The sequence below is a fragment of the Anopheles cruzii genome, chromosome 3 (assembly GCF_943734635.1).
Source record: "Anopheles cruzii chromosome 3, idAnoCruzAS_RS32_06, whole genome shotgun sequence".
Classification (NCBI taxonomy): domain Eukaryota; kingdom Metazoa; phylum Arthropoda; class Insecta; order Diptera; family Culicidae; genus Anopheles; species Anopheles cruzii.
This window is the reverse complement of record NC_069145.1, coordinates 68,494,008-68,521,923: the sequence shown is the minus strand read 5'-3', so window position 1 is coordinate 68,521,923 and position 27,916 is coordinate 68,494,008. Positions and strand designations below refer to the sequence as shown.

The 27,916-nt window shown below is 49.7% G+C and overlaps 6 protein-coding genes across 7 annotated transcripts; 5 read left to right on the top strand and 1 right to left on the bottom strand.

The window, feature by feature from the left end:
• Window positions 1–1,230: 1,230 nt before the first annotated feature.
• LOC128270853 (uncharacterized) lies at window positions 1,231–4,161 on the top strand. The gene is made up of 9 exons (XM_053008280.1): window positions 1,231–1,309; window positions 1,387–1,919; window positions 1,991–2,165; window positions 2,246–2,400; window positions 2,472–2,569; window positions 2,668–2,813; window positions 2,898–3,007; window positions 3,080–3,606; window positions 3,684–4,161. The coding sequence occupies exons 1-9, from the start codon at window positions 1,231–1,233 to the stop codon at window positions 4,159–4,161; spliced, it is 2,301 nt and encodes a 766-aa protein (XP_052864240.1).
• A 2,157-nt stretch (window positions 4,162–6,318) lies between these two features.
• LOC128273827 (uncharacterized) lies at window positions 6,319–7,381 on the top strand. The gene is made up of 2 exons (XM_053011881.1): window positions 6,319–6,789; window positions 6,857–7,381. Exons 1-2 carry the CDS (start codon window positions 6,551–6,553, stop codon window positions 7,131–7,133), a joined length of 516 nt encoding a protein of 171 aa, XP_052867841.1. The 5' UTR covers window positions 6,319–6,550; the 3' UTR covers window positions 7,134–7,381.
• A 196-nt stretch (window positions 7,382–7,577) lies between these two features.
• On the top strand, window positions 7,578–11,345 carry LOC128271231 (threonine--tRNA ligase 1, cytoplasmic). 2 transcript variants are annotated; one of them, XM_053008675.1, is made up of 4 exons: window positions 7,578–7,698; window positions 8,824–8,872; window positions 8,978–10,885; window positions 10,951–11,345. In XM_053008675.1, the coding sequence occupies exons 1-4, from the start codon at window positions 7,681–7,683 to the stop codon at window positions 11,094–11,096; spliced, it is 2,121 nt and encodes a 706-aa protein (XP_052864635.1). In that variant the 5' UTR covers window positions 7,578–7,680; the 3' UTR covers window positions 11,097–11,345. The 2 variants fall into 2 exon arrangements, with proteins under 2 accessions (XP_052864635.1, XP_052864634.1); XM_053008674.1 differs by lacking the exon at window positions 7,578–7,698 and adding an exon at window positions 8,047–8,534.
• Window positions 11,346–11,724: 379 nt separating this feature from the next.
• On the top strand, window positions 11,725–13,176 carry LOC128270852 (phosphatidylinositol-glycan biosynthesis class X protein). Its single transcript, XM_053008278.1, has 4 exons — window positions 11,725–11,843; window positions 11,915–12,193; window positions 12,259–12,442; window positions 12,501–13,176. The coding sequence occupies exons 1-4, from the start codon at window positions 11,725–11,727 to the stop codon at window positions 12,657–12,659; spliced, it is 741 nt and encodes a 246-aa protein (XP_052864238.1). The 3' UTR covers window positions 12,660–13,176.
• Window positions 12,750–20,973, bottom strand: LOC128274827 (putative inorganic phosphate cotransporter). Its single transcript, XM_053013146.1, has 5 exons — window positions 20,584–20,973; window positions 14,416–14,744; window positions 13,473–14,348; window positions 13,244–13,394; window positions 12,750–13,181 (listed from the first exon to the last, which is right to left on the bottom strand). Exons 1-5 carry the CDS (start codon window positions 20,690–20,692, stop codon window positions 13,135–13,137), a joined length of 1,512 nt encoding a protein of 503 aa, XP_052869106.1. The 5' UTR covers window positions 20,693–20,973; the 3' UTR covers window positions 12,750–13,134.
• A 2,373-nt stretch (window positions 20,974–23,346) lies between these two features.
• LOC128271975 (WD repeat and FYVE domain-containing protein 2) lies at window positions 23,347–26,438 on the top strand. Its single transcript, XM_053009676.1, has 6 exons — window positions 23,347–23,521; window positions 23,752–24,001; window positions 24,162–24,509; window positions 24,597–24,836; window positions 24,913–25,251; window positions 25,320–26,438. Exons 2-6 carry the CDS (start codon window positions 23,841–23,843, stop codon window positions 25,456–25,458), a joined length of 1,227 nt encoding a protein of 408 aa, XP_052865636.1. The 5' UTR covers window positions 23,347–23,521; window positions 23,752–23,840; the 3' UTR covers window positions 25,459–26,438.
• Window positions 26,439–27,916: the final 1,478 nt, after the last annotated feature.

Below are 27,916 nucleotides of genomic sequence, written 5' to 3'. Positions count from 1 at the left end.
ATCGACAAACGATGGCGTTTGCGGTGTTCCAATTTAAAGTTCTAATGAAAACATGTCATATTTGAGTGTGATCGTCTTCTAAATGATTGCATGCTGACGGTTCGATGATTATGAGTATTAACTAGCGTTACTTATCACGAACCGACCTGAATAGTTTCATCAAACACTTGGTTCGAATCCTAACCGATGTTTGCCCCTCTACAAATGTGTTGCTTCAACCTTTAAGAGCGCCACTGAATAATGACAATTAGCTACAATACAAGTTACAACGTTACAAGAATTAATAGAATTGACAACGATTGACCAAAATAAATAAAACCCGTCGCTTCAGTCCTTTTCACCATAGAAAAGCCGTTCCGTGGTGGTAGTTGGAAATGACAGGGCGCCGGGTGACAAAGTGTCCCGCGGACAGTTGAAAAGAACACCCCCCCGCTCCCGACCGCATAACTTAATCGAGTTTGGGCACAAAACTTTGAGTGTGTCACATTATGTTTGCCAGTTGCAACAAACGCTAACATTGGTGTCGGTGTTCTCCTTTTCGCATTTTTCAGAAACTCGAAACAAAATCGTTAAAGGACCGGCACACACCATCGGGGACATCCGTGTCGGGGCCGCCAGCGAGTGGCGCTTTTCCACCATCGCCAAGTTCACTTTGCCCGTGTTTCCTGCCCCGGTGCGCGTGTGCCTACGGGAAAACAGCGAACAAAAAGCCCAGCCCAAAGACCCTAACCTCAATTGGCGCACCCGAAGCCCGCCCCAGCTGTGCGAGCAAATAAATAGATTTACCCGCTGGATGTTCTAGGCGCACCTCCGGCCGCCGCCACCATCACCTTCTGCGCAACCAGCGGGGGCAGAATGAACGGAGAACAATTTCCTGTTCTTTAGGGATTAGCGCCGAAGTGCGAAAAAGCGCCACTTCCGGTGCGGGCCGCGGTGCGCGGTGGTTCGATAGAATTTAGCTTTACCAAATTATCGAAGCTAATTTAGTGGCGCGGGCTCAAGCTGAGCGGAACACAAACTCTGTGTGTGTGTGTGTGTTAGTGGCGGGGGAGCGGACGGCAGAAGAGAATAAAACGGCCACCGGAAAGCGGCAGCGAAGGAACCTTCATGAAGAAGGAAGCGAAAACAGATTGACCGCCGCGGTAAGGAGCGCAAGGAGGTGATTTCTTTCGGAGTTCCGTTTTATGTTCGAAAAGAAGCGGCGCGGCGCGTGCAAGAAAGAGCGCAACGATGAGTGCCCATGGCTGCCTGCGCCTGTTCCTGTTCGGTGCCAACGTATTGGCAGGTGAGCTCGTCGGGGGGCGGGACGGTGAAGATTTTAATTTAATTCCATCCATTCCGCTTGCCAACCCAACACGCTCGACGCACGGCCGGCCGGTGTTCTAGGTATTCTGCTGACGTCAGCGGCCGAAACCGGACACGGCACCGAGGGCGGCGGCGGCACGGAAGGGCTCCACAGCAGCAAGTTACCGCCGCCGGCGTTTGTATCGCTTCCGACGGTCGCCACACCGGCCTACCGAGAAGCTTCCGGCGGCGGTGGTTTCGGTTTGGGACCACCGAGCCACCAGAACCGAGCATCCCGGGCGGAAGTGGCCGACGTGAACGCGTTCGTGGCGGCCGACATCATTAACCTCGACCGGGAAGGGGCCGTCAGCTTCATCCCGCGCCGCGACATACGCTACCAGCGGGCGGTTCCGCCGGAGTATGCCGGGGCGTCCGCCCTGCCGCACTGCGAAACGTTCACGATGGGCGATCCCGACTCCAAAACGCTCTACAACCCGGGGTGGCCGGGCAACTACCCGAACAACAGTGACTGCGTGGTGGTGCTGGAGGCACCGATCGGATTCCTGGTCCGGTTGGACTTTCGGGACCACTTCTACGTCGAACCGTCCGAGGAGTGCAAGTACGACTTTCTGGAGGTAAGGACTGACGGCAGCCCCAGAGGTCGGAGCACCGCCGACCGGATAAACTGACCGTATCTTCGTTCCAGGTTCGCGACGGAGCGCACGGATTCTCGACGCTCATCGGCAAGTACTGTGGCCAAACGTACCCACCGATGATCACCTCCAGGGAACGCTTCCTGTGGCTCCACTTCCACTCGGACGAAAACATCGAGTACAACGGGTTCGTCGTGGTGTACGATTACGTCCCACGGCCGACGTCATGTATGTGATCGCTCCGGCACGGCACATCCCGTCGTCGGTTAAATGATTGACCACTTAACCGGTTCCCTTCCCGTTTGCAGCCATCTACGATGACGAAAGTTGCCGCATGGAAGTGTCCGGCATGGAGGGCTTCGTCAATCGGTCCGATGTACCCCGCGAAAAGCAGCTAACCGTGATCGAGCACGGCCTCTCGCTCGACTGCATGTGGGTTGTCACGGTGGCCGATGGCTGGAAGGTAAGCCCAAGCCCAGCGCTAACCCCCGAAAACCCTGCCCGTCCTGATCCGAAACTTGCGTTCCGTTGCAGATTCAATTGTCGTTCCTGAAGTTTAAGCTCGAGCGACCGAACGATTGCGAAAGCAACTTCGTCGACGTGTTCACCGAGCGCACAGATCTACCCTCGAGGTACGCCCCGAGACGGAACTTCGGTTCGCGCCCGAAACTTTCGGAAACCCAATAACGGCTCCACTTTTTCTCGCCTCTCCTCTCGCCCTCTCGAGTAGACTGAAAAACTTTTGCGGTTCCATTGCGGATTCGGTCGTTTCGCGCTCGAACGTAGTTCACATCCGGTTCTTCGCCGAAGCGGCCGCCGTCAACTCCACGTTCTCCATTCTGTTCACCGCCTTCCGCGAGAAGGCAGCCGGCGAGAGTAAGTCAAGCGATGGGTCCCGCTGCGGCCACACCAATTTGGGTATCACTTACACTTTGCCATCCGGTTTTTCCTCTGCCACAGCTTGCGAAGACACCGAGTACGACTGCGAGGATGCGACGTGCATCTCGGGCGACTTGCGCTGCAACGGGCGCATCAACTGTCGGTTTCGCTGGGACGAGGATGAGTGTCAGGTGAGCGTGTGGTGATCGGGCTACCGGGCCGAATGGCTACCTCTAACAGGCGCTCTGCTTTTGGTTGGACAGAAAGCGGCCGCTGCCCAGTCGGAACACGTCATCATCATCGTGATCGTGTTCGGGCTAATCCTGGGCGGTATGATACTGCTGTTCCTGTTCAACTGCAGCCGGAAGATCATCCGCGATCACAAGATCATCCGCGAGCACATACGGCAGTCGCGCGAAAGCAAACTGAACGAACTCGGCCGCCACTCGACGAAAAAGCTGGTCGACCTGGACATCACCAAGCTGCCACCGCCCGCCTTCGACAAGGAACCGATCAATATCCTCGAAACGAGCCTCAACGGGAGCGGAGGTGGTGGTGGTGGCGGAATGGGAGCTGGTAACACGAACGTCTCCGGCGGTTACTACCGCGAGATGAGTGGCGGAGGTAGCGCCGGTAGCGGAGGACCCATGTTTAGCAGTAGGATAGACATCAAGGCTGAGCCGCAGGACATCCTGCGAGGTGGCAGCTACCTCGAGGACCCCCTGTCGCGGTCCGGGACGCTGGGGCGTGACGGTAGTGGCGGGATGTGTGATATGGCCTGTCAGACAAGGTACGAGTCCGGCTGGCGCCGCAAATCTCTTATTCCGTATGTCACTGATGGTTTTGTTCTGCTCCGTTCTTCCGCAGGGAGTCACTGTTTCAGCCAGTTTTTAAGAATAAAGTTAACCAAGCGCCCAACCAGCTACCGAACAGCATACGATTTTCCACCTTCGGGTACGAGAGTCAACAGCAGCAGCCACCGCAGGAGCACCAGCCTCAGCAGCTTCCAGCGGTCACACCGCCACCGCCGCGGGTGAAACACCATCATCACCATCATCACCACCATCACGGCGGTGGAACGCTCGAGGGTAAAAGCATCAAGCTGAACCGACTCGAGCTGGAGGACCACTCGCCGGGCGTCCACGAGCCCGGGTTCGACGACCGGCACGACGAGGATCATCATCAGCTGCACGGTGGTCACTCGCATTCCCACACACACACGCACGGTGGTCACGGCCATCAGCATCCGCACGGGCAGAAAATCGTGCTCGAATCGGTGAGGCCAATGGGGGCCGACATCCGGAAGTCTGCCCCGGACGTCATCATCATGACCTCGTCCCATTGACGAGGGCGCACGATAGGTCCGCGGGAGCCGACGGTTAGCTGAATTGGAATGTGCCACGTTAGGAACGGATTTTGTAATTGTAATTCTCCATCGTACTCCGTAGAGGCTTGTCGAAGCCTCTCAGCGCAGCTCGTTGGAAGAAAGGGGCCACCGTAAGCCGGGTGGCGTTTTATTGGTTCTGTTAGCTGCTCGGACGGTGGCACCACACGCCACCGGATGGAGGAGGCTGACTTTAGGAAAACATTGTAGGATATTTCATGTAGTTATATGCCCATTTGTCACTCCAGTAGCGGGAGCAGGAACAGGATGTTAGACAATGTATGAGATTGGCCAACCGCTCACCAGCTGTGTGTTCAGACGTAAACCTTAGTTCTAGGTCCGTCGATCTCTGGCGGCCCCCATTGAGGCAATCAAAATGGCCACCGCAACGACACACGCTCGAACGCAGAAAGGGTTGCACCTCATTCATCACACCATTGTGTATATATTGAATCACACTCCACGCCACGTCTGCGGGTGTTTTGGTCGATTTTGTTAGAAAATTTGTTAATTTCCGTGACTTCGGATCGGCATCGTATCGGGAGATAATGTGTTGCCAGTCACACGGAAGTCGCTGGTATCGGTTAGGAAACGAGGTAGGATAATGCATTTGTTGTGCGAAAACTGAGGGCAGAAGCATTACGGGCAGAATTCAATTTTGTTTTTGTTATCCTTCTGTCAAGTGCTGCCAAGCTTAGTTGCGGAGTGCGGATATGGCCGCGTGGGAGTCATACAGACAGTTTGAACAATTTGTAGTTTAAAGAAATTGAGCAACGAGCACAAGCCGTGCACGTCGAAGTTAATTCAAAACAGAGCTTCGGCCTCACGGCATAGATAATTTATTTCGTTGATCGCAAAGTTGAGGCTAATTTGAACAGCAGGATGCAGATATGTTAACTTGTTGTCGATGTTTTGTTGCCTATTGGGAATTGTTAAAGACAAGCCTTCAACATTTAATCGTTTTTGTTGTTTTCGCTTCATTTGGCCCGCAAAGGCTTTAAAAAGGCGTGCACTTTACAGTCGCACGGTCCCATGCTGGGTGCGAAGAACTGGGGACCAATCCCACCATAAAAACAGGAAAGATCAGATCTCTAAATAGTGCAATCCAATCGAAGGGGAATGGCGTGTGGCGTTGTTGGAATGTAAGTTTTCGTGCAACGTGAGAAAAGAAGATAGACTTTCTATCGGTCACATCGAACTAATATTCTCACCAAGAACAGAGGCGTTGTGGTTTTGTTTTGTCAACTGCACCTCATCATTGTAACGAAGTCGAAACTAATCATATTCACGAATGTTTTCACACTCATCCACGGATCGTTCACGGGATTTACAAGACATAAATAGGATAGGATAACTAGAAAGAAACGGTTTATAAGACATAATAGGGAACGATATGGTCACCACATGACGATGATTACCGAATGCTAGGCAAAAAGCAGCAAACGGAGCTACATTTCGTGTTTTATGTAGTTCAACCTCCAGGAAATTTGTGTTCTTCCGTAACCCTGCACCGGAACACATACTGCACATGATCGAACACGTTACGGTGTCAATTGTGTGGTTGCACTTTTACCGTTTATTGATGTAGATCTTAGAGCAACTTCGCCGTATCGCGTGTTGAGGTACGACACCAGACAACTTATGATTTTTAATCTCATAAACCAAAACCATGTGTATCACCGATGACAGACGAGCAAACGTGCAAAAGTACCACCGGTGCAAGCGTATGTAAAGATTGATTCGTAATTTATTAATAAAAAACGAAATGAAGATCGTGTACAAGAACTAACCTGGCCGTTGAACATACTCGTCGCTAGTTCGCGCCCGACCTCATTCCTTTTTTGGCCCATTAACCTGAGTCGGTATTTCCAGTTACTTCAATCAGGGCCAATACGTTCAGATTCTTCTCTGGATGAGACAGTGTAGTCCCGCGAATTCCGGCCAACCAGAGTCGGTGCCTTCAAATACTTCTTCCGGGGTCCACCAGCCCTTTTCAAGACCAGCATTAACCAAAGTTGCTAACTCTTTCAGAGTCGGTACTTTCGAGAGGTGGCTTAACCGCGCAAAGCCGATTAATAACAACAATTAAAAAAGGCAAAGCGATTACAGAAGCTCCATGCTCAAAGTGCGCTTCTTCAACGGTCAATTTGAAACGTCCACGTAAAACGCATGTGACAGGTGTCAGATTTTGTTACTCAATTGACAGCTGTTGAAGGGTTTATGTTTACGTTTTTGGTGTTTACAATCGAGTGCAATAAACGCGACGATTGAAGTTGTTCTTCCGAGTAGATCGTCCACATCTTAGTGCAATGATAATGTTAAAAGTAATTGGGCATTGGAAGTTTGCAACATGAACGATCAATCGCAGCTCATTCCTGGTATCGTACGTAGAGCGGCAACCGCATCATCTCAAAGTGCCACGCTTTATCATGCGAGTCAACAAAATAAAGCTATCCATCCACCTAACGCAATCATTCCCGGCGTTGTTCGCGTCTGCCATAGTGTCCCCAAAAAGCATTTGCCAGAAAACTCAAGTAAACGTCCCTCCGGAAGCCATCTAAAGGATGCAAAGTGTGATGAACTGACCAGGTAGCATTTGAACCGTACGCTCGCGGAAAAGATAACTTACACAACATTTTGCCCTGTTTTATGACAGACAAGCCGTCGCAGAGATTCTCCGAGAAACAACGCAAGGAAAGACACGGGCTGAACAGCAGGGGTCAACTGCGTTGCGAAAATGCCCGCTGAGAAAGACCAACATACGGTTCCTAAACCGCACCGTAATATCGATGGTCAATCACAACAACCGAGAAAAGAAGAAAACCACCCATCGTTCAAAACTGAAGTTAAACGATCTAAAACGACATAGAAAGAATGGCGAGCGGCGTGTAGAGGAACCATCCGAGCCTATTCTTATTCAGGACAATGATTGAAAAGTATGCGACCTATGGGAAAAAAGGAAAATTAACCAGTATGGATCCAGCCGATACTGTGTATCGACAATACGTCATTAAAAACCCTTCCTTTTGGAACTGGAATCCTGTGCTGCAAAACGGTGATTAACGGAACTTAGAATCCGCTTAAGTCTGAATCTCAGACCAGAACTGAATCAGCATGTTTCTTCTTTTAAAAAGCAGAAAGAGCGTCGGGCATAAGATTAATTTATGTGAAACTCTTTGAGTCGTACAAAAAAGCTAAACTGCGATATTTCGTAGGACTGTTCGGAAATATATTTATAGCAAACTCAAGAGTCTGTCAACGCATGTTTTTTTCTTTTATTTCATTTTTCGTGGATTCGGCGCAGTGCGTCACTTTGAGCAGAGTAAATTCACTAGACTAGCAGACCAAAATATTATACCCTTCTAGTGGCCAAACATACCGCACGAACGTGGTGTTACAGTCCCGGTGTTTCATATTTCGGTTCCGCAAAGTGTCCTCGAAGAACAACACTCCATTTATCCTTCGATAATCGCAGTTGAAATGGGGAAAAATAACAAGGTATGCCCGTGTGCCGCATGGCTCTCGAAATCGGTACTCCGCGCTAGCTGCCGGCATGGTCAGGTGTGAATCAATGTATCCTTTGGCGTGCAATAAGCATTTATCCTGCTCGTCGTGTCACAATCAATTTAAAATCCTTCTGCGCTGTGGAGCAGAAAAACGCCTGAAGAAATGCAATTTCGTACCACGTTATTGCTTCGCTCTTGCATCAGCCTTTCGCCTTTTGTGTGCGTGAAAAAAGATCCAGATGACGTACGTTGCCCCCCTCGCCATGGCTGTGAGCTGTCATAAGTTCGCCGAAGTCCCACGACAGCAAGTCGCTAAAAGCGCGAGTGGAATCAATTTGCCAACAATTTAGCAGAAAAAGAACATTTCTTTTCGCGTGGTGTGTGACTTGAGTGACGGAAAGAAAATGCCCGAAACAACGCCAGTTGCCGAGATGGAAAAGATGGATTTAAAACCGCAAAAGGCATGAAAACACGTCGCACTATTTTTCCTCATCCAACTTACAGCTTCAGCAGAGTGAACGGGGGCACGGGGCACGACCGGCTCTGTGTGACACGGTGCATCTGTCGTTCGGATGTGCGCGTATCCGCGTGTTGTGATGTGAATAGGGCTCTTCCTTCCGGAAAGCACCAAGCACGGTGGACAAAATGCAACCGACTGCCGGTGCGCTTCTACGACAGAAGGCAGTGTGGACGGCGGTGGTGGGCCGAAACGTGGTCCAGAAATTGGGTGATTGTAGCCTTGTGGGCGACGGTAGCAGGCAATGGTTACGGTTGGCGTGGCGGACTATCGGTCACGAGCAGCAGCATCGTCGCCTTTTTGCCACCTTGGTTCGTTCGGCTTCTAAATCGCGTTACGTTCTTATGATTTGTTTTATGTTGGCCTGCAGTTACATGCAAAGTGTTCCTTTCCCTTTCCCAACCCGCGCGATGACATAACCTCTCTCTCGCTCACGGGTCGCGCGATCCGGTTGGCGACTGGATGCGAAACCGAATTGAGCAGAGTGCGGACAATACGATCGATTGTTTTTGTTGTTGTTTTCGTTTGCTTTTGATAATACAGGAACGTTTTGGGCTGTTATTAACACGTAAACCATTTTTTGGTTGTCTCTATTCGCAGGCCAGCAAGGCAAAGAAGGAGAAACAGAAGAATGTTGCCGTGGAGAAAGGTAATGCTGGAAGTTGCTTGATGATTCATAAAATGGTCTGATGCAACATTGCACGATAAAGTGTTAACCACGAATTTAAATCATCAATTGTTTTTCTAATTCTAGCTGCTGGAGAAGCATCAGCAAAAGCGGCAAAGGAGGTGAAAGACAGTCCGGAATTTATCGAGCATCGTATCAAGATCTACGACGAGGTGATGGCCCAGTACCGAGAGGAATTGGAAAAGAAACCGAAAACCCCGATAAAGGTAACACTCCCGGACGGCAAGGTGGTGGAGGGACAGAGTTGGCAGACGACACCGTACGATGTAGCCCGAGGCATTAGCCAGGGGTTAGCCGATAACACGGTAATTTCGCGCGTCAACAACCAGCTGTGGGATCTGGACCGCCCGCTCGAGGGTGACTGTAAACTGCAGCTGCTCAAGTTCGACGATCCCGAGGCGCAGGCCGTCTTCTGGCACAGTTCGGCACACATTCTGGGCGAGGCGATGGAAAACCGTTTCGGTGGCCACCTGTGCTATGGGCCGCCGATCGAGAATGGGTTCTACTACGACATGTTTCTCGAGGGTAGTGGCATCTCGAACCAGGACTACGGTCCGCTCGAGTCGGAAGTGAAACGAATCGTGAAGGAGAAGCAACCGTTCGAGCGGCTCGAGATGAAAAAGTCGGATCTGCTGCGCATGTTCGAGTACAACCAGTTCAAGGTGCGCATTCTCAACGAGAAGGTAACAACGGATACAACGACCGTTTACCGGTGTGGATCGCTGATCGATCTGTGCCGTGGTCCCCACGTGCGCAACACGGGCAAGGTAAAGGCCCTGAAAGTGGTCAAAAACTCGTCCACTTACTGGGAGGGTAAAGCGGACGCTGAAACACTGCAGCGCCTTTACGGCATTTCGTTCCCGGATCCGAAGCAACTGAAAGAATGGGAACGCATTCAGGAAGAGGCCGCCAAACGGGATCACCGGAAGCTGGGCAAGGAGCAGGAACTGTTCTTCTTTCACGAGCTGTCTCCGGGATCGTGCTTCTTTCAGCCGAAGGGAGCCTTCATCTACAACACGCTGATGAACTTTATTCGCGCCGAGTACCGCAAACGGGGTTTCCAGGAGGTTATCTCGCCCAACATGTACAACGCCAAGTTGTGGCAGACATCGGGCCATTGGCAGCACTACGCCGAGAATATGTTTTCGTTCGAGAGCGAAAAAGAAACGTTCGCACTGAAACCGATGAACTGTCCCGGCCACTGTTTAATCTTCGACCATCGGAACCGCTCGTGGCGCGAATTGCCTCTGCGGATGGCGGACTTTGGTGTGCTGCATCGAAACGAACTTTCCGGTGCGCTGACTGGATTGACACGTGTCCGTCGCTTCCAACAGGATGATGCGCACATCTTCTGCATGCCCGAGCAGATCCGGGAAGAGATTACGGGCTGTTTGGAGTTTCTGCACTACGTTTACACCGTGTTCGGATTCACCTTCAATTTGGTGCTTTCAACGCGTCCAGAAAAGTACCTCGGTGAGGTTGAGGTTTGGAACGAAGCGGAAAAAGCACTGGCCGAGTCGTTGAATAAGTTTGGCGAACCATGGAAAGAGAATCTGGGTGATGGGGCGTTCTACGGACCGAAGATCGACATTACGATCATGGATGCGCTCAAGCGTCACCATCAGTGCGCCACGATTCAGCTCGACTTTCAGTTACCGATTCGATTCAATCTGAACTATGTGGACGATAGCGGCGAGAAGAAGCGCCCGGTCATCATTCACCGTGCGATACTCGGGTCTGTTGAACGGATGATCGCAATCCTGACGGAGAATTATGCCGGCAAGTGGCCATTCTGGCTATCGCCACGGCAAGTGATGGTGGTCCCGGTGGGTCCGGCGTACGACGAGTACGCTGACAAGGTTCGCCAGAGGTTACATGACGCTGGTTTTATGGTCGAAGCAGATCTCGACGCCGGCGATACGATGAACAAGAAGATTCGAAATGCCCAACTTGCGCAGTTTAACTTTATTTTAGGTAAGTCGATGGCAATTTAATGAATTTCTTTTGACTTATTTTCGACCGTTTCTTCCGTATTGCAGTCGTGGGTGATAAGGAACGCAGCTCGGAAACGGTTAATGTTCGCACGCGTGACAATAAGGTTCACGGTGAGGTCACGGTTGATGTGCTGGTGAGCAAGCTTACGAAGCTTCGTGACGAATACGTCCTCGCCGAAGATCAGTTCTAAACGTCCTGCTCAGCCGCAGAGTCTCGGTACTATTCTCCACCAGCCGAAGGAAGCCTAAAAGTCGCCCATAAACATCCTATAATATATCAGCAAACGTTCTTTGCCAGAGGAATACTTCCCATGTCCACTTAACTGCTGCGAAGTGATGGAATATTATTGCTCTATTATTTTTCGAAACCCGTAAATTATTGTTCTTCATCCGAACCATGCTACACAATATTGGATAGAGAGATGAAATAAAGTTTCTTCGTAAAACACAACCGAAGACAGTATATGTTTGTATCTCTTCGTGAACTGTGATAGCATAAAGAAGGAAAATGGTATATTATTGAAAAGAATATTCACAAGTTCATTCAAATTCTCAAAAGGTTGACCCACCCTATGACATGTGAGAGTGAGAAGAACGTAACGAATGAGACAACTAGCGTCGAATACTCACCGGCTGTCAAACTTCGTAGTAGGTAAACAATAACAAACCGCTATCGAAGAGTTCGGCAAATTTCGAATGAAGTATCACAGAACATTCCTCAGTCTTTTCAGACCAGCTCCAAACGAGTGATTCGTAGTGCTTAAACATTTCGGGTAACATTTATTGATAGAAAAATAGGTACGCTACACTTCGAGAAAAATGTATTCCATCATTCACTCGGCCGTCCTAAGCGCATTGCTGTTCGTGACGATACCTCATTCTACGGTCGCGTTAAGTGCGTTTCTTTCCGTCGCCATCCACAACAGTGGCTTCCATCGGTAAGTAAGGATCGATTAAAGAATGATCGTTAATCTCGATACAACGTTTCGTTCTTATCCCTCGCGCACAGTGACATAAATTATAGCCTTCGGTTCGGCGGCATCGGGCGAATGTCTTGTGATATGCTGATCGTGCAATACCTGCCCGCCTCGATCTACGTCAACACCGATCAGCTGATCGATTTAAAGCGCTTCAATAAGATCAGCAGCTACGTGCCGCTGTACGTGGATGTGGAGAAACCCACCGGCAAGTCGGAGCCGTTCGCCGTGTACCTCTATGAAACGCTACGCCGCGAAGTCAACATTACCTTGCCGATTCATTTCCGCTATCACGATCCATCAGAGCGAAAGTATGCGACGACGGAGGCCAGGTTCCTTATCGACACTTGAAATAACAATCACCCTTTTTCCCTAGATTCGAACGCATTCAAGTGGAGAGCCCCACGGTCTACGTGCAGTGCCGTAACGTACAATCGAGCAAATATCCACCACGGACGTTGGGCACGGCGAGGCTGCCTTGCGCAAGTAGCTCCGATATCGAGGACTACGATAAACTGGCACACGCGGCCCTGTGCGACTGGGAGGAGTTGGAGTTTAATGTAAGTGACACTGGCGAAGGATCGGGTGTACTTTAAAAACGCATTTCCTTTTTGTCAGAATCTACCAACAGTGATCAGTGTGCTGATACCGATTGGGAATAGCCGCTCGTATCGTTTCGTCCTACCGGCAACGATTATTGTCAGCTGGATCGGCAGCATGTACCTGATCTACGTGATCCTCAAAATGGGCCGAAAGGTGAACAAAAAGTTACTCTGAAGACAACCTCAGGAAGAAAACGACCAACGATCAACGAAACGACGATCTCAACTCGCTGCTTTGCTTCTTTTTGCACAAACAAAACCAGGGGCGCTTTTTTACTGTAGTTTTTATTATTAACGATCCATAAATATAGGCCACGGTTCTTTTTCCTACGACTTTTTTCACCAACGGCTGGTGAAAGCAGAAGGAAAAACAATAAATGCCACTCTGTGCTAAAAACACGCATGCAGCGTGGTAAGTTACTTTTTGTTTAGTTTCAGCTACTATTTCACATCGTTACGCTCCATAGCGTAGTAGGCCCAGTTTTCCTGTATCGGTTATGAATTGACGGTTAGCGTGTCTGCCTTTTCAACTCCTTAAAGCTCTCCATGATCATAAGAAAACAACGAACATTCCAACTATCCAGCGTTTCCGTACCGTTTCCGACGGGACTAGACAGGATCACCCACGCACACATAAACAGAAATAACACCTAATCACTGTGATTTGTATTGCTGGCTCTTCGCGTGGCATCAGAGTCTGGCAAAGAATGAGAGCAAATGAGAACATCATCAAACTCGGGATTCACGATCGCAACTTACCGTTTGCGTTCGTTTGCGAATGAGGGATGGGCGATTCGGGTTCGTTCCACGACTGAATGTCCGCCTTGCCGAAGATGAGGAACATCAGATTACCGAAAAAGTATATACCGGCCGCAATATAAAACACCCAACGCCACTGTATCGGATCGCTCTGTTGAGAAGTTAAGAGGATAAATTCATAAATCTCGACACTTGACTTGAACACAACCAGCTTGCCAACGATCCTTACCGCGTCCGTTATCACCTCGCCGACGATGAGTGGCGCAATTATGGACATAACGTTGGCCGCACAGTTCGTTATTCCCATCATAGTGCCGGCGTGATTCGGTGCCAGATCGATGTGATTTACCTGGAAGCCCAAATAGGTGGCCGAATTGATTCCGACCGCTAGCGTCAGCAGAACCACCGCCAAGTCTGAGCTTCCTTTCGGAACGAATGCCAGACCTAGCAGAGCCGCCATCGGTATCCAAAGCCCGATCGTATTGAACAGCTTTCGACCAGCTACTCGCGTCAGATAGTTGCGATTGATGAGGAAATCAGATATCGGACTGAACACGAAGCTCAACATCCACATCACAAAGTAAGGTAGGGCAGAAAGCAAAGCGTTCTTCTTAATGTCTTTCTCTAGCACCTCCTTCATGTAGGTTGGCATTTCGGTGAGCAAAGTCCAGAAGCCCCAGTTGTGGGCACTGTGTGCGATCGTCAGTGCAATCATCGGTGCCGATGTTAAGATCGCCAACCATGGCGTCACAATGCGTCGGTTGTGATCCTGCGATCCGAGCGAACTCTCGATAAACTCGCGCTCCTCGGGAGCGATGCCTCGGTACTCGGACGGAGAGTTGCAACCGTAAAAGAACCACGCCACCGACCAAATCAGTCCAACGGCGCCGGAAATGTAGAAAATGCCAGGCCACCCGAGAGAGGACGATGCGAGAACACCGCTAATGGCAAGCATCAACACTGTACCGAATTGTGCGCCCGCGTAGCTCAGTGTCCCGAGCCGACCTCGTTCCGAGGCCGGTGCCCAGCGTGACAGCATGGTGTGAGTCGAGGGGAAAATGAAACCCTGAGAAAGCCCCTGAATCACACGCAGTGCAATGACGGCCTGCAATGGATCGGACGAGATAGAAGATCAATTTGTGTGAACGGCTTTCGGCTAACCACGAACTCACCTTCGCGTCGCCAGCGTTGGCACAAACCGGTGTTAGGACAGCTAGCGCTGAGCAGATACCCACCGACAGCAGAAGCAGCATCTTTGGCCCGAAACGCTGAGCCAGCTGACCGGCCGGGATCTGCGTGACCACGTAGCCCCAGAAAAAGCTGCTCAGGATCAGCGACTTTGTGCGCTCGTCCCAGTCGAACTCTTCAAAGTCCTTGTTGGCGGCGTGCCGATCAACCATTGCCACGATCGCGACCGAAAGATTAACGCGCAACGCGTACGCCACCGTGAGCCCGAAGAAGAGTAGCAACGTTTGTACATGACGCGCACCGAACCCACTCGCTAGAAAGGAAAATAAATTATGGAAGATGTTAAAATTTATGTTTTAGAATTTAACAATCGAACCATGAACCCATACGTTGTTGAGGAGAACCAATCGGGCGGTACTGGTGGTGCCTCGTTTCCCAGCAACAGCACCATTCGAGAGGCATACTTTCTGTTGGTACGAGATTCAATCAGAAAGCAACGGATTTTGCACGGCGCGTCGCGTTTGTTGCCGTTACAAGGCGTTACGGTGGTTGTGTTGTGATGATAACGGCTAAAGCGCATCTCGTTCTTCACAGCTGTGCGTTAAACGGGCTTGCAAGTGGTCAAACCCGTATCATTGCATCCGCCCCATACGGTTCAACGTTTCCATCGGTGAGAGACAGATCAAGCAAACGATCAACCCCGAATCGCGAACAAAGAAACAGCGCACGAATTGCTGACGTTGCCGGAGTATCGCTCCGATACACACTTTTATCTCTTGCTGGTCATGAAAACGCGATAGCAACGAGCCTCCTTTCGTTTCCCATATTTCTAATGTTTGCACGATTAAATTGTGAATTCGCCACAGAAAAGCCCATTCACTGAACTGAACAAACCACCGAGAAACGCGCTCTTTGACTGACCAGCAGAATTACTGAGGCTTCGCCAGAAAAGAGAAATCGTGGCGCAACAAACGCGAGAGAGGCCAGTTCCTTCTCCCTTCTCTCTCGGCGCATGGGTTGAAAAAAATGTAAACATCGCACACGCACGCGGTTTGCGCTTGACGCCGCGGAACGTGGCTTGTTGGCCGCGACAGTGCAACGCCGAGAATGTGCTAATTCCCGACCCAAAGCTAATTCTCGATTTGATATTATCATCGTGGGAAGTAGAGCATACGAGTATTGATCGTAATTATCTCTTCTTGGATAACTCGCCAAGCAAAGACATCTAATGGTCATAACTGTGGTTGCTGCTGCTAATCTTATTATCACTTCCTTTCAAATGACTTAATTGCAACAATTAAGCTAATTGCTTCGCTACATTTGTTCCATTATCATTGCTTTCTTTGTCACCTGAATTTGTTCATGGTCACCCTGAAGGCGTTAGCTTTTGCGTGCTTAAACTAATTCTTACATTAATTTGAACGATTTCAGGCGGGTCGCCGGTGCGTGAATTAGCCAACAGATAATGGCGAAGGGCCACCGAATCTAATCACATAATTCACGCATGCAAGATCGGAACATAGCGCCGCAGAACCCCGGCACCGAAGGTTCTGCGCTGCACAGTCGATCACGCACGATCAACCACCACGAGAGAACCCACGAACTGTGAGCATTTTCTAAATGGCTTAGATTTAAACAAAAATTTCGCACCACAGCGTGTTCAATGCAAACGTGTCTCTGGCTTGCTCTCTCGCATTCGGTGCCCGGTCTTGCACTTTGCATATATTGCATCCGATGCTTATCTGTGCGAACTCGTTTGACCGATCATTTTTTTAAATACCCTTCACCCTATGCACCTCCGTTGGGTGGATAAATTATAACAATTTTCCATCAAACACCATCCAGTGGAGGCTGCCGATGGTGAGACAACAATTGAAAAAGTGTCGTAGTTTAACGCCTTTATGCACTAAAGCACGTGGCCCATCTGGCACCGGAATCGGAAACATTGAACGCCACGCCACGCTATGCTTTGACCCGTTTCATTCATACGTGTTTTTTTCTCGCTCTCTCTCTTTCTCCGTACCTATTCCGTGGCTTATTTGCCACTACCACGGTACGATTAATCGCGATGAATACACTATTTTCCACCTGCACCCCGCATCCGATTGCAAGGCTTCCGGATTTCATCATCCCGCCCTGTCGAATGGGTGCATAACTCACATATTTTCCCGTTCGAGATGAAAAACAACAGAAACAACAATGGAGCGTGATTTTGTGTAATTTTTTTACTGGGCGGCTTTACTATCGCGAAGTGAATCGGAGGTTTTTCGGATCGGTTTTTTCTATTCTACACAAATGCTATTTTATCAAACACTTGTCCAGTATACTTTGGCCAAGACTTTCCTACCACTGCTTGGTTCTATTGTGCCTACAAGTGTACTCATTTACCTTCATCTCTACGATTCTTGGCCATAGTAAAACGTGTCTGGAACCTGTCACACCAAGATGCACCGGCCACACTGACAATGCTGCTTCGCTGACCCGTTTTCCAACCCCGACTGAACGTAGACTTCCATCAATCACCTAGCTAGTATTACCTCACCTATCACCACCACCGTTCGATGGAGATAACCAACCAGTGAGTGGAGAAAAGATCTACACTTTATAAGACCTAGAGCGCTGGAGTACCTGCGCGCGTCAGTTGGTCACTTCTATTTACCACCAAAATCAAACTGCAAACAAATTGACCGCTCTGGATCGTAAACGGCCCTCCGATAAGCGCCCAGAAACCCTCGGACCAGCTTCGCATGGTCTCAATAGCGCAATAGTGCACCCAAAGATAGTGAACTTGTACCACTCTGGAACTTCCGTCGATGGCGGTTCGATGGTAGGTTAGTAAAAAATCAAGCTGGTCATCGGTGCTCGTATAGTTGAGTGTTTTTTGGGTCTGTTTGTGAAACGTGACCGACCAACACGGTGCCATTTCTTTTCTGCCCTCTCGATGCCCGGACTGATAACCGAGGGGGGCCAGCGCGCTATAACTTCCCCCCTGGGGGCTAGAGTAAACAAACTATCGAACCGCTGGCTACGCTTCAATTAGTGACCTCAGCGAATCGTAGGACAAAACGGCCACACTCAAGGATTTTCTGTCCACCGGGAAGGTCAATTCGGACAATAGGAAATGTGCTGAAAATTTAGAACAAACTTATGCGAAGGATCCCGAATTTGACGAATTAATCAACGGTCACCTACGAGTACTCCAAGATTCTAAGCACCTGCACCTAAGCCTGGCACCATGTAGATATACGGGTTTTCGACACTCGCATCGGTTCTGCGGTTCAATGCTTTGTAAATGTATGCCTCACGGACATTAGTGACATGAATGGGTATCTGATCGGTCACGATGGCTGCCGATGGCCGGAAGTACAGACCGCTCGCGAACCTTCATTCGATTGGGCCCCGGAACGTGACACGCTGTTTGTCAGACTTTTGGGACAATCAGTGTCGATCGATCACCTCAGCGATGCGGTGACTCGATGTGGTGGCGTCGAAGACGAGCATTCCATTTGCATATAGAAATGCTTAGTGACGTAGGGAAATAAATTCTTCAACGGTGGCCGCAGTAGCACGTAGCCCCTCAGGGACGTGACGAGTTGCCCTCCACGTGAGGGCAATGATTCGGAAATACGGAACAAACGGAAGCTAAAGAACATCGTTCGGCTTATCGGCACGCCATAGTGAACCTCCTGTTATAGGGTCTGTCCGCTGGTGTTGTCGTGGTTGTCGTCCGATAGCTAAACTCTAGCCTGATGGGCTGATAGCGATGATCGCCCTGCTGATAACTGTGCGCCGGCTTACGGTACGAGGCCTGGGATGTACAACTAATTGATTATCTCGGCCGCGACCGTGAGCCGTTTATCTTTATGATGCCCACCATATTGACCGCGATTGAACGCATAGCTAGAATTCGCACGTACGATCGCCGACTGGAAACGCCAGCAGGATGTACGAAAGGAGGTTATCAGTGGCAATCGCGGGCCAGGTCAACGTGTTATAGTTCTGTTGATCAATGTTAGCAATCTAGATCGAGCGAACCGAGACTCCGTTCGGGTCAATTTGATAACGTCGTTTCTATTTGTAACTAAAAATCTAAAAATATTCGACCGATAATGAACACTAAACTAAGATTGTCCAGTCATCCCCTTGCAAACGGGTTTTCTCCTCACCTGCGCTCTAATCACACCAATTGCGCTTCACTTTCAAATCCCAGCACCGATTGAACTTTTGTTACTACAAGCCTGTGGTGACATGGTTAAAATTAATACTTTGCCATTTGAGCTGTCTTAATCCTTCGCCGGTTGAAAATCGACCGATCGGGTTCTATTATACGATGGAATGTGGGCTCTACGGTCGTTATTAGCTGAATGGCGCACGTGTACGAAAGATAGGAGACAAAATAAACCTCAAATCAATCACGGCGGATAGCTTCTGCGGGGGGTCTACACCGCGACATTTTTCGCCGACGGCTTAGGCGGATCATCAATCAGAGACCGGGTACCGTTTAGCTCACCGGAACTGCTCAGAACAACCAGCGGCGGATGGGATGAAAGGGGGCCGTGGTCGATCAAGTTAATGAAGATCTTCCTGATCTGACACATTGCGGTGCAGTGGAGATCGTGGGGAAGATCGTGAGCCGTAACACGACGTTGAAGCTCACGCTAGCCCATCCAAGATGTCCGTTCCGCCAGACGACGGCTGTGAGCTGTTTTATTCTCGTCTTTCAACAGCTATACTTGCGCTGGTCACGAGAACTTCCTTCCGTGGAGCATCACACGACCGATCAGCGCAGCTTTACGCTGTCGCGATGCCCTCCCAATCGGACGTTCAAGTAAACCGGTAACCGGTCAGAATCGGACATGATGTCGTGGAGGCCAGGGTTACGCTGTCGTTTCGAGGAAGCACTGCCCTGGCCAAAGTGATCAATTTGCACAAGGGGCACGGGCACCAGCGCTCGGAAAGGATGTACCACACACAGACACACACACTCGAACCGCCTTGATGGGGTCGTGCGCACGAGCGGCCGAAGATCTAGGAGCTGTCTAGGAGCTGTTCTCCGCCACGCATCTCCGCAGCCTTCGGAAGCTGGCGGCACAAAAATAAAAGCACAAAACACCATCGTAGCATAGCCACACAAACTCGTTTTGTTTACAAACAACTACACCTGACGCCGTTTCCCGGTGCCAGTTGGCGGAATAAGCAAATTCGGAACCAATCGACGGAATTCCTTGTCGTGTGCCGTTGGATTGCCTTCACCTTTTCAGCCAGAGGGGCGAAAGTTGCTGGCGAGTCGAGCGTGAGTTCGTGCATTTTTTGCTCGCCATTTGCGGTCCGCCGTTCTTGTGCCCCCGATCTCCGGGCGCCTTTTGCGTAGGGGTTGAGACGGAGTTCGATTCGAGGCTGTGGTTTGGTTTCGGTCCTGTCGGTGATTTTGTCCTTCCTGCGGCGATAGAGAGCGAGATGAGGGCGCCCGCTTCGAACCCACCGGAGTGCGTTAACACCTGCTGTCCAGCTCCCAAGGACGGTCAAGGTTTTGGAAAGGATTTTTGCGCTGCGCCAGCGCGCGGCGGAAGCGTAAGGAAAAAATACGCCGAAGTACCGAGGGCAAGATAACAAAACATGCGGAAGCATGGATCACGAAGCAAAATTTGTGCAGAACTCCAGAAGTGCAATAACTTGTCGCTTCGTAGCGTAAAACACCGTCGGACACGTTCCGTTGGGGTGACTGGCGCGAGAAGGTCAAGTACGGGAATGTAGGACTTGTGCCCGAAAGAACACTCATTTTGCACGACCTCAAGTGGACACCTAATTTCCATTCCACACCTGATTATCCACTTTGTTGGTAATAGTAATTACACGCGTTTTGATAACTTCATTAAATGAGTATGAAATTGGAAATTTTGTTAAACACCAACGGCGCTGGATTGGGGTGAAGTGTGACTCGCAGTAATCAGCAATCGAGCTCTTGATGGCTTCGGAAATAAGCTGTGGCCGCGTGAACCATCGGGGTGCACTTCAAAAGTTACCAATGTTTACCCTGCGCTTGTGACACAGGCGACCCTTCGATTAAATTTCCTGAATTACTGAGCACACGTCCACGCTGGGCGCTGTTATCGACCTTACTACGACGCACATGGACGAGTTTCCCTACTTACGAGATTTGCCTTCGCCACTGTACGATTTCATCTGCTCCAAATCCTTGGTCGCGCCGTTGGACACCTCCGACGGTTTCCCGTCTCCCGTGGCGTTGTTGTCTGAGCCCATTGCTTCGTTTCGTGCGTGTTTGAAGCGCAAGAGTTTTAAAGTTGGAAATAACACTATAAGCGCGTGATGATGGCGGCTACCGTGTGATTCTAGGTTGTTTGCACCATTATACACTACAGCGCATAGTTTCTATTAGTTGCTTGCGCTACGCGGAGGATCACGGATCCGAAACCGGATCGTCTCGGTGGGAACACTTCGGGAACTTCGAACCGTGCACTTGACGCCCAACTTTAGCACCTCAGCACTGTATGGAGGCACCCGATAGAATGCAGAAACAATCGATCGTTAGTGCCTGATAAAGCGTGAAATGGCGGACCCCACCGGACACATGATCTCCTCCATGCCGCTCGCTGCTACGCGCTCTTTCGCGCACACACGCGTCGACACTGTTGCGTATGCTTGCGCGCCTAGATCAGCTGCTATTGACTACCGAGAGCGTTCGGTTTTCGAACCGAGCGAAACCGAACCATGTTATTGGTGAGGCGCCATTGTTTACCGGGGAGAGAGGGGGGAGGCCACTTAGCTAGTATACTAGCGCGAGGGAACCACTTTCGTTCAATCAGGTCGTTCGAGGGCCTACCGGCGAGCTTATCGATCGACCCCTTCTGCGTTTCTTATGCACCGGCCGCCTAGGACATAGGACGGTGCATCGGTCGCCGTTATCTGGGCCAGGGCGAGAGGGAAGCTTATCAATGGGTCCTACCGGTTCGAACACGTACATTCTGCCTGCTCCGCTCAGCCGCGTAACGGTTCTGACGTCAGCGATCGAGTGTCCTGGTGGACTTCCCGCAGCATTTTGGTTCAGGAGAGAAAAGCAAACAGAAAGGAAAGCGGAAGTGATCACTCCAGGAGTGCATGATCCGCTCGCAATTGCGGTTGATTCGTTTAATCGTTTCCGCAGCGCTGGCCGTTGCGTTGCTCGCCACGTGAGAAAGTTTCTCAGCCTATTAGTCCCGCCTCGAGCAACCGCGTAGAACACAAAAGCTGTGGGAAAGCCGGATGAGAAAGGCTCTTCCACTGGGCTGTTCCGAGTTACTAGCAGGATTCCGTGTGCCTTAGACACACCGCTGGGCAATAATAATGACAGTTTAGTATGGGATGGGTCAGAATTAAGGAAACGCGGTGGCGCTCCATAAATGTGCTGTTTAATGTCAATCCGATTCTCAAGTACGTCCAGTTACATCAGGCAGTCAACTTCGACACATAGGCGCAGCCGTCCGCACGGCGGCACGTGAGTAGCCATATATTCAGCGCGAAGTGTTCGACGATGATTTTAAAGTGAATATTAATTAGATTGGCTCACTGGCAATGAAGCGGTCGTCGGGTTATGGCCAAACGCGGATGCTTTGAATTATGCCACATCTCTTTCTCCTGCAAGTGTCGCACAGTATGTTGCTTATCTAATAGTTGCACGGAAGGCTATCACAATTTGGTGTCCATTGTAAAGCATTTTTTTATTAACACATTTTTAGACATCTTTTCCTCACTATCGATCAATTCTTTGATCGAGGAGGATCAGTAAATGTGATTGTATGAACTGTGAAATCGTAGAAAAGCGAACGTTCCTGGAGCCTATGGTGCGTGAGGAAAGGAATCACTTCCGAAATGACTGTTGGAAATGCCATAATGATTCAGTGTCCTCAGTCACCCCCAAAGTAATAGCGCATGCCAGGTGCTTGAACACAGAGCCGCAAACGACCACGCTTTCACGGGGATAGCGGCTGATTTTCAGAGCCCCATGAATGAATCGGAAAGCAAGATACTACGTTTAAACTTTACTGATAATAAGCATGTCAAAAAGGCAAAGAGCAAAATACACCGTTTGGTTGTTCATGATGTGTGAGAGTCATTTCCTTTAGGTAGAAGATGAACTCATAAAGCAGCTGGTACTTCAAACTGAATCGAAACCATTCCAACTACTTACTGTTTACAGTACAAACACTTACATCTTAGGACCTGTACGACAGCGCTATGATGCGCCAATAACACGTGGATTGCACGACGTGCGTTTGATAACAATTATTTTGCTAAAATAAGAACATGCATTTGAAACACGTAGAATTACTAGAGACGTAAATAGTTGAGAACAACTTAGAGCAACTTCATTAGCAATTTGGGAAATGACCATTCGTAGTAAACTTCCTTCTCAACAACTGCCTGTCCATTTTTTCGAGCAGAACTCGTTGTTCCATCAATGTAACATTCTTTTGTTTAAATTTTATCATGTTTTAAAGTGAAACCAACGCGCGTTCGCGAACGCACCCAAAGCTAACGGAAATTCCCTTAAAGGAGGAATTTCGCGCGGCAATTACAACGTGAAATTCCCTTTTCCGCTACTCGGTGTTTAAGCCGCATTCCGTTGCTGCAGGGAGAAGAAAAACACAACACAAGAAAAGCCATATTTTGCATAAGCAGAAAGAGCAATTTTTTGCATGAGCTAAATTAGCCATTTTCGCAGAATTAGCCATTTTTACAGAATTTTGCATGGGCAAACTGAATTCAACAAGTTATTTTGACAAACGATTGTCAGCTATTTGAACCCTTCCGGAACGTACAGCGATGTCAATTGCTGTCAGAGTGAGCGAAGCAAGTTCATGTTGTAAAATATTCGGAGGTGCGTAGACGGGAAACGCATCGCGTCAATTTTCGCGAGTACTATCAGCGATTGCGATTGCCCATTAGCGACGCTGCATTTCGGCTGCAACAGATTGTTTCGGGAAGCTGCGTGGCCGGTTGTCCATCGTCGTGCCCAACCCTCCAACGAGTTGTTTCACCCGTTGCCTGTCGACACGACAAAACAGGACCCCAAGGGCGGATTCCCACTCCTGTGTAAGTGTTTGTTCCAGTTTTTCCAGTGTCTATTGTTATGCTTGGTTCGATGATTCATTGGCAGTGGGTTTGCAACAAAACGGAATACAAAACAGCATCAAGGCCCTTTCCCAGTGACCGGTGCCCGCGATAAAGATAAAGGCCATCAGGGGCAGCACCGCGAACAAAGATTACAATTCTCTTCTGTTTTCTTCGTACTCTTTGTTGTTTGCTCGTTCTTCCGGTGTCAGTGACACGCTTACTCGCCGCGTAATTAGGGTGCATTTCGCATTGGGCATTTCGCATTTCGTCGTCAACATAACCGCCGAGAGCATATCAGATGGCGGCCGAGATAAAGCCAGCGCCGAGAAGTGCGAACGACCGCTTCAGCACCACCAAAAAGCCCGAACTGCTCAGCAAACTCGAAGGCTGCAATGATGACGTGAACGCGGCGCTGCTTATTCCGGGTGAAGACGGTGTTATCAGTGTTTGTGATGGCAAGTAAGTGTTCTAATTGAATTGTGTTTCCTGTACATGCAGACGCAGACGTAATACCACCATAGGCCGCGGAATCTATTGATTGATTCTTCGCAATCTGTTGCGCACCTTCCCCCTCCCACACGAGGTTTGCGATCGATTTACCGTTTCCCTCCACTTCCAGAACGATACGAGTTTGGCAGAAGCGCGACTCGGGTCAATACTGGCCCTCGATCTGCCAGTACATGCCGTCCGGCTGTACCTCGCTCTGCTACACACCGGAAACGCGCACGCTATTTATTGGGCAAGAGAATGGGACCATCTCGCAGTTTACGCTGTCCGACGATTGCAACCGGTTAACGCCGATCCGGGAGTACTTGGCCCACCAGGCGCGCATCACGAATGTCACATTCGCCAAGCACACCGGCTGGATCCTGTCCGCCGGCAGGGATAAGTTCTTCGCTTATCACAGCACCGAGACAGGGGAACGGATCGGCTGCTACACGTTCGAGGCGATGTGTACCGCTATGCAGTAAGTTGCTTGTCGCAGCATCTTAAATTGGCAAGGTTGTAATGTTTGGCTAAACTCTTAACTAACGTCTCTTACCGTCCCTCGAAGGTATGATGCCTTATCGAAGTACGTGTTCGTCGGGGACTACAGTGGGCAAATAACGATGCTCAAACTGAGTGGTACTGGTGCAACGATGGTAACGACGATGAAAGGCCACTCGGGCTCGGTGCGTTCGTTGTACTGGGCCGAAGGACCACAGCTGTTGTTCAGCGGTTCGCAGGATCAATCGGTCATTGTTTGGGATGTTGGTGGCAAGCGCGGCACGACCTATGAGCTGCACGGACACAAGTACGTTTGAACGCCGATCATCTTCGGATTGTGCTCATTTCGAACCGGCTTCTCTTTCGTTTCCCGTTTTCAACAGCAACAAGGTTTCGGCACTTTCGTACGGTTCGAACACCCAGCAGCTTATATCGGCTGGCGAAGACTCGGTGATCGTGTTCTGGGAGATGAACGCAATGCGCAAGGTAACACCGGACTGGGTCGAATCCGACACCTGCCAGCTGTGTACGCGGGCGTTCTTCTGGAATTTGCGAGCCATGATCGACCAGAAACAGATCGGTATTCGGCAGCACCATTGCCGTTACTGCGGCAAAGCAGTGTGCGACAAGTGTTCAACCAACCGGATTAACATACCGATCATGGGGTTCGAGTTTGACGTGCGCGTTTGCGAGCACTGTCATCAGCGGTTGAAGAGCGAAGAGTGAGTGCCTCAAACAGTGATCCAGCATTCTTGCGCTTCGCTTCTACTTCTCTTTCCTTGTTTCGTAGGCGACCCTCGTTGGCAACATTCCACGATGCCAAACACAGTATCGTTGCCATGGATCTGGACGAACCGCGGAAAAGATTGCTCACCGTTGGCCAAGATCGTATAATCAAAATCTGGGACCTGTCCTCCATCTGGGGTTAGTAGTGACGGAACAGCCGCAACTGGAATGCATGGCGTAAGGTAAACCCGTAAACCGTAAGTGTAAAACCAAAACAAAAAGGAAAGAAGGATCTACGGAACCCGTGGTGGCTAGACCGATAGACCGACAGGCGATAGAAACCAACATGAAAATGCGTAAGGCGGCCGGGTTGGGGTCCCTTAGCTAGAGAGTTACTTGTAACACCACTGATTGTTATTCGGGCGATTCACTCTCCTTATTCCTCCATCATCACACAACACAGAAAAATGTTCTGCAATCTTTTCTTGCAGCTCCCTTTTCTTTGACGATACCGTCTTTCCGATCTACATGTACCGGTGTTGTCGATCACCACCCCAAGCCAAATCGCATTCGAAATATCCCGGAGGCCAAATCGCAAAAATACACTCTCTGATACCACGCGAGAGGATTAATGTGCAGAAGATTTAGGTTTCGTCCCATTTCGTTGAATAGTACCTAAGGGCTACTGAAGGGACACGAAAGTCCGAGGCCTAATCGCGGTGTCTACGCTTTGCGTTTTTGGTAGACCAATCGACGCAAACAATTCGAGTTGACGACTTGAGACGCCGCTTCAGAGGGGAATTAGATCTGTGCTTCAAAAAAAAAACTAACAAACGAATCACTGTTGTCGGTGCTTTTAATGTTTCCCTGTATTCTCAGCGCCTTAATTTCGGTTCATTGTTCCGTGCGGCAACTTTGTTGACAGAGAAGAAAAAAACAATGTCTGCGGCAAAAGCAACGATCAAAATTCCATGCCACAGAGCGAAACTACGAAGAAACACTTTGCATCTTCGAGACTAAAAGAAGTAAAATCATTCAAAAAATGAATAGCATTAGCGTGTCGGGAACGGCGAACAGATAAGCTAAGAGAATGAGAGAGAGGAGCGATATGAAAATTGTAAATTGTAATCATAAAAATAGTTCACCGTGGGGGAAAGATATATTGTTAAATTTAATAATACAAATTAATCACGAAAATGAACCGCCTCGAGTAATGCTTGGAAAATGTTGTGTTCTTGAGGTTTCTTAAACGATCGTCCAATCGATCTTGCCATCAGTGCGGAAACAAGAACAAAAACAAGGAACAACTCTTCACTGCGACTGCCTTTCCGGAGTTTGATGCAGTAATTGATCCAGCGAACAACAACAGCAAAGAGGGAAAGGAGAAATCACGTCAGATACCAACCCAAAACCCGCATTGGAGCGTGCACTATTTCAACGCACAACAAATTTAGAATCCCTATAACTTTCCCTTTGTCATCAGGATTGTGATCATTTTATTTACATGAAGTATTTTTTATTTGTTCTCTCATCATTGCGTTATTTGTTCTCTCATCAGTACTTAACGTCCCAATGCGGTTTACAATGAGCTTCCGTAGTTTGCCCTATTGCCGTAGCCGTAGTCGTTCTCCAGCGGCAGATCTCTGGGAAGGTCAATATCCACTCCATTGAACCATGGTACAACTCCGTGCGGTGCGCCTACTTTGCGGTGTTCCGGTTGCAGATGAACATTCGCTTCCAATCGTCCCTCGTTCTGATCCACGGGATGCATATCGGATTCTTCGTTATCTGGATCGAGCTCCTCCGTGACTTTCGTTTCGGGTTGTTGCTCAGCATGCTCTGCCAGCGTTGTTAAATCTCCAATCCGCCCGCTGTCCTTCGCACCTTCATCGGTCGCGGTTTCCCCTTCCTTCTCTTGCGGGTCGTCTTTCTTTTCCGCGAAAGGGCTCACGGTATCCACACGGCCGTTCACATCTTCTAGTCGTCCATAGTTGAAGAAAGACAGCTTAAGTTCACGCACCTTTTCCTCCAGATCCCGGATTACTGCATTGATGCGAGGAGCGACCGCAGTATTCTGCACAACCGTTGCAGAACCCGTGGATCCTTGGTGATGATGATGGTAGTGGTGTTTGTGATAGTGATCCGGATTGTTGTGATGTTTGTGGTGATCGTGATATCGGAGATGACCATGACCTACAGGTCTTGGGGGTACAGGCACCGGGGTTGTAGGCGCCAGGGTTGTAGGCGCCAGGGTTGTTGGCGCGGGGGTGACAGGCAAAACGCCATGCACTCCTTTCGTAAGCAACAGCGAATGAATTCCGTGGACCTTGGGCGGCACGGTGGTGGTGGTTATCGGTATTACAGTAGTTCGCTTGGTGGTGGTGGTGGTGGTAGGTGGATTCTTCTTAGGGCACGGCGTTGTCGAACCGACATACTGGTAGCTCGGATAGTACGGCTTCACCCGTTCCGAACTGTCATCATAACTCCACGAAGGAAGGCTTTCTACCGGCTGCCACTGCACGTTGTCCCACGATGGGGGCCCAGGCGGATAGTACGAATACGTTGGCTCAGGATTAGGATTGACGACCGGTTGGTAGTCAACCGGTGCATAGTAGTTCGACGGTGGCGGCACTGGAGCTTCTACCGCTGGCGGTGGGTACT